Raw genomic sequence first — 4,798 nt, 5'->3', positions numbered from 1 at the left:
TAAAAATAATAAATATAATAATAAAAATAACATATGCACATTTAAAAAGAAACGATGATATAAGTCTAGACCCGGCAAACGTGTCGGGCCGGGGGTCGGGTAGGGTTACGCTACGGCCACCACCACCATACCCGCCTAACCACCACCACCACCACCACTACCACCACAGTCACCACCACACCCGCCTAACCACCACCAACACCACCACCACTACCACCACAGCCACCACCACACCTGCCTAACCACCACCACCACCACCACTACCACCACAGCCACCACCACCACAACAACAACCACCACCACCACAGCAACCACCACCACCATAACAACCACCACCACCACCACAGCCACCACCACACCCGCTTAACCACCACCACAACAACCAACCACCACCACCACAACAACCACCACCACCACCAGAGCCACCACCACACCCGCCTAACCACCACCACAACAATCACCACCACCACAGCCGTCAATCCCCACCACCACAACCACCATCAACACAACCAGCACCACCACCACAACCACCACCACCACCACAACCACCACCACAACCACCACTACCACAACCAGCACCACCACCACCACAGCCACCACCACCACCACCACAACCTACCCACCACCACCACCACCACCACCATTACCACCCCAGCCGACCCACCACCACCACCACCACCACCACAGCTGAACCACCCCCACCACCCCCACCACCACCACCACAACCACAACCACAACCCCAACACCACCACCACCACCACCACAACCCCAACCCCAACCCCAACACCACTACAAACCGCCAAAATAAAACCACAAAAAACAAGGGTAAACAAACCTTGAATATTCCGACCATATAGACCGATACGAGAGCAAAAACTATGCGAGAGACGCGTGTGGTCCCCTTCCGGATTGTCATCGTGTGGTCCAGAACTCGTTCAAAAAATAACTTTTTTATTTGGATATGTACTTGTTCTCGGTTTAACCATAAAAGGAAGTGAAACTGAACTTCAATGAGACCCGTATGGGTCGATGAGAGGCATATGCAAGTGGGGTGTCATAAATGTCCTGTCAACTTTTCAGAAAAGGTAGGTGGATATGGGTCTCATCGGGCTATACGAGGCATACGGGCTGAAAAGTTGTCAGGATCCGTGCCCACCATACGCGCGTATAGGAGTTGTTTGTTAAAGCGTATGAAGTGTATAAAGGATATACTATAACCAATTTATCAGCTCCTGTACAGGAGGATAAGCTGGTTAAGGCTTGTGTGTTCTATGCGAAATGTGCGAGTTCGAATCCCGGGGGAGGCCGGTCCGATACAGAAGGACCCCTCCCTTTTTATTTGACATTTTTTATATGAAGCACTTTAATTAAAAAAATTTTATAAAAAAATTGTTGCGTACACTATGTTTCACGGATGCTACACCTAACACAAGTCAATAACTTCTTTTTGTCGAGTTCTATTACTACGTAGTAACACCCTACCCTGTGCAATACGAGACATGTACATTGTCTCCCACTCTATAGCATCCATACTTCGGTATATATTCCAAAGTCCATTTGCTACTGGCATCGGGCTATCATCCGCTAACTTAACCATGATGAAATGGCTATCTTTGACATAAGCAATCGTTAAAATGGAATGGTTCGGGTAAACCTGCGGTCCATCGAACATCGGGAAGTAAGTTTGACAAACACCGTTGCTTAAATGTTGAACAATCACCCCAATTTTTGAGCCACCAACAACCATGTGTAGGGCAACCACATCCAACATGCCATAGGTGCAGGTTCAACATTTAACCAATTTATCGATCGATACACATTTTCGTAACATCCCTTGTCCAATGATTCAAGTATATGGCCCCAACGCTTTTTGTTAATGAACATCTCGTCGAGTAGCTCTTGGCGGACCCACTTCCACTCTTTCTAGTCATACCCCAAACCCATAGCTATGGATCGAAACCCACAGTTACCGTCCGGCTGGGCATCTTCGATATGTGTTATGTATCTCCGATAGCTAGATGGAAGCCAATCCTTAAAACGCTCGATCACGTTTTTGTACCTATAATTGGCAAAAAAAATAAAAAAACTAAAAAATATTAAAAAATAAAAAATTGAAAAAGAATTCTAAATATATGTATGTATATATGTATGTACCTGTGCCCGGCCAACAGTGGAAAGTCTTTATATATAATCGGAAGTGTATTTTTTTCTTCTTTGTTTTTCTTTGAACGACTACGTCGCACATTCGGCTTTAGTGTAGTCGTTCCTCTGTGATTCGGGTTGTTTATCTTTACGTCTCGCAAGGTCTTCATTCTTTTGTTGTTTTGCTTTCGTAGTTGGGCGGCCCCGCGTATCTTGTTGTACCTCAGGCGGTTGATGGTCAGTCATACTTGGATTCAACACCGCTTTCATCTTCGACAACATACTTTTTAACACTAGAGGTGGCTGCGTATGTAGTTGCTATGTGAGTTTATTCATTTCCGCCTGAATTTTACACTTGTCTTGATTAAGTTTTTCTGTCGAAAAATCAAGTTTTGTCCAGAATTTATCTATCGCGGCAAGTGGAATTTTGCAACCTGTTTTTCAAGAATCATTGTTAAAACATAAAGTATAATGATGATTATATTCTATGGATCGAAGCATATGTTATAGTTGTTATGTTACCTGTATTTTCCCACCACTCCATCTGACAAGCACATGGCAACCCACAACCCGTAGAAAGCTGGTGGCCACAAGTCCCCCCTCCTGCCCTCAACGCATTTAGCTTCTTCCTCTCGACAACCAATAACTCTAAGGCTTTTTGGGAAACATTTCCGCGTAGGTTGTCAAAAAATGGAAATCTGTGGTCCCCCATTTGCACGGACATGCTCTCCTCAAAACTAACTTTTATTTGTATTTTTTGTGACTCTACAACTTTGCCAACAAGACACACAAGTCTATGGAGCGAGTTGTTTGGCCCTTTAATGTATCTCTTAAACTTAGAATGCTGGCTTTCAACTCTGTTGGTTGTATGTTGACCAAAATTGGGGACTGTGTTAGTCCAAGCTGAAACGAACTTTTCTTTATAATCTTTCAGCCACACATCATACAAATAATCCAGAACATCTGAAAAAATTTGAATACAATGAGTTGTAATGTTTGTATGTATATATGTATGGATGAATGTATGTAAACTAATATAAATGTACCTGATCATCCGTCGTTAACCAGTCGCGTGAAAAGCCGCTGAAAGTTATAATTATATATCGTCAGAATGGGTGAATTACACAGTTGAGACCAAGAAAGCTTGAATATTTTCCAGTCTTCATCCGTAAATTTTGCCCGACAGTGTTTTAGAATATTCTGTGAGATGTGCCACCTACATAGAAATTTGGAAGCTTTTGGGAATACTTTATGGCAAGCATTCATCAAAGCTTGATCCCTATCTGTTATAATTACACGTGGCTCCATGCAATCTACCAACAATTCTTTGAGCTTCCCCAAGACCCATAAGAAGTTATCTTTTTTTTTTCTTTAGAGACAAACGCAATAGCCACACAAAAAAACTTGTGTGTCGATGTCACACCCACAACTTGAATAAACGGAAGCTTATACTCATTCGTCTTGTAGGTAGCATCAATCATCAACACATGTGGGAATGCACGCCACATGTTGTACGAGTCCGGATGAACGAAAAAAACCTCATCGACCGCGTTTGTGGAGGGATTCACTCTGGTGAAATAAACGTACCTTTCTTCTTGCAACATGCTCTCCAATATCTGCATTGGAGTTCGATCGCCGTACATTTTTCGTTTAATCTTTTTAATCATGTTTTATACGTCTTGTAGAATGCACACGCCATGTGGTTACTGATTTCTTATGGTTAAATGTATATTTGTAGGCTCCATGTTTTGCAGATAAAGTCTCTCCACCAGTGATTCTTCGTCCGAGGTCAGCCTTCTAGCAAACGCGTGGCCCTCGAGAAATTTAGCAGGCTCATGGTTGTGAATGTTTTTCTTCTCCATAAGGCTCCAACTACCACTACTTGAGTCTAGTTTCCCTATCAGACTAAAAGGACAGCCAACCCTTTTGCTACCGGAACGCCGAACGGATGCTTTACTTTTGTGTTCGCCGCCACGATCGCATTGCAACCATATCTTCACTGTCCTTGCTGACGCACCTTCGCCTTTTTTCCTCGTTTGTTGGGTGACAATTACGTAACCTTTCGCAACTTCTCTTTTGTATACCCAATTCTTCAATTCTTCAAGTGACCCAAATACCTCAAAAAAAAGTTCATTAGAAATCCACATAAATGAAATTAATATATATAATATTTCACCAAAATGATAACAAGTATACAAAATCATTTTATCCACTCTAAAATTATATCAACATTATGTAACACGAATATGTATGACACAATTTTGGGTCGGGTTCGGGTTAAGGTCGGGTTCGGGTTAAGGTCGGGACGGGTCAAACATTTTCTAGATTTCTCCTACCTAATAAAAATTATATACATACGAATAACAAGTATACAAAATCATTTTATCCACTCTAAAATTATATCAACATTATGTAACACGAATAACACGTAATTGACGGTTATGTCATACCTTTTTTTGTTTTTTTCTCGTCATTAGCACCTTCCTCGTTAGCACGCTCGTCGTCGTGAACACCTTCCTTGTTAGCAGGTTCGTCGTCGTCAACACCCTCCTCAAAGTGCATTACACCTTCCTCGATTTCGTTATCATTTTCCTCAAAGTCCTTATTAGCACATTCCTCGACTTCTTTATCATTTTCCTCAAAGTCGTTAGCACCT

The 4,798-nt window shown here is 42.5% G+C and overlaps 1 protein-coding gene across 1 annotated transcript; it reads right to left on the bottom strand.

Moving 5' to 3' along the window:
- Window positions 1-1,923: 1,923 nt before the first annotated feature.
- Window positions 1,924-3,785, bottom strand: LOC110919984. Its single transcript, XM_022164229.1, has 4 exons — window positions 3,464-3,785; window positions 2,665-3,105; window positions 2,498-2,576; window positions 1,924-2,059 (listed from the first exon to the last, which is right to left on the bottom strand). Exons 1-4 carry the CDS (start codon window positions 3,783-3,785, stop codon window positions 1,924-1,926), a joined length of 978 nt encoding a protein of 325 aa, XP_022019921.1.
- Between the last annotated feature and the right edge of the window lie 1,013 nt (window positions 3,786-4,798).

Source organism: Helianthus annuus, chromosome 16 (assembly GCF_002127325.2).
Source record: "Helianthus annuus cultivar XRQ/B chromosome 16, HanXRQr2.0-SUNRISE, whole genome shotgun sequence".
NCBI lineage: Eukaryota > Viridiplantae > Streptophyta > Magnoliopsida > Asterales > Asteraceae > Helianthus > Helianthus annuus.
This window is presented reverse-complemented; position numbering and strand designations above follow the sequence as displayed.

Coding starts and splice junctions, on each gene's coding strand:
- LOC110919984 (XM_022164229.1), bottom strand. CDS start 3,785: ATGTACGGCGATCGAACTCCAATGCAGATATTGGAGAGCATGTTGCAA. Junction 2,577..2,664: donor GGAGTGGTGGGAAAATACAG/GTAACATAACAA, acceptor CTTGAAAAACAG/GTTGCAAAATTCCACTTGCC. Junction 2,060..2,497: donor GAAAAACTTAATCAAGACAA/GTGTAAAATTCA, acceptor TGCCAATTATAG/GTACAAAAACGTGATCGAGC.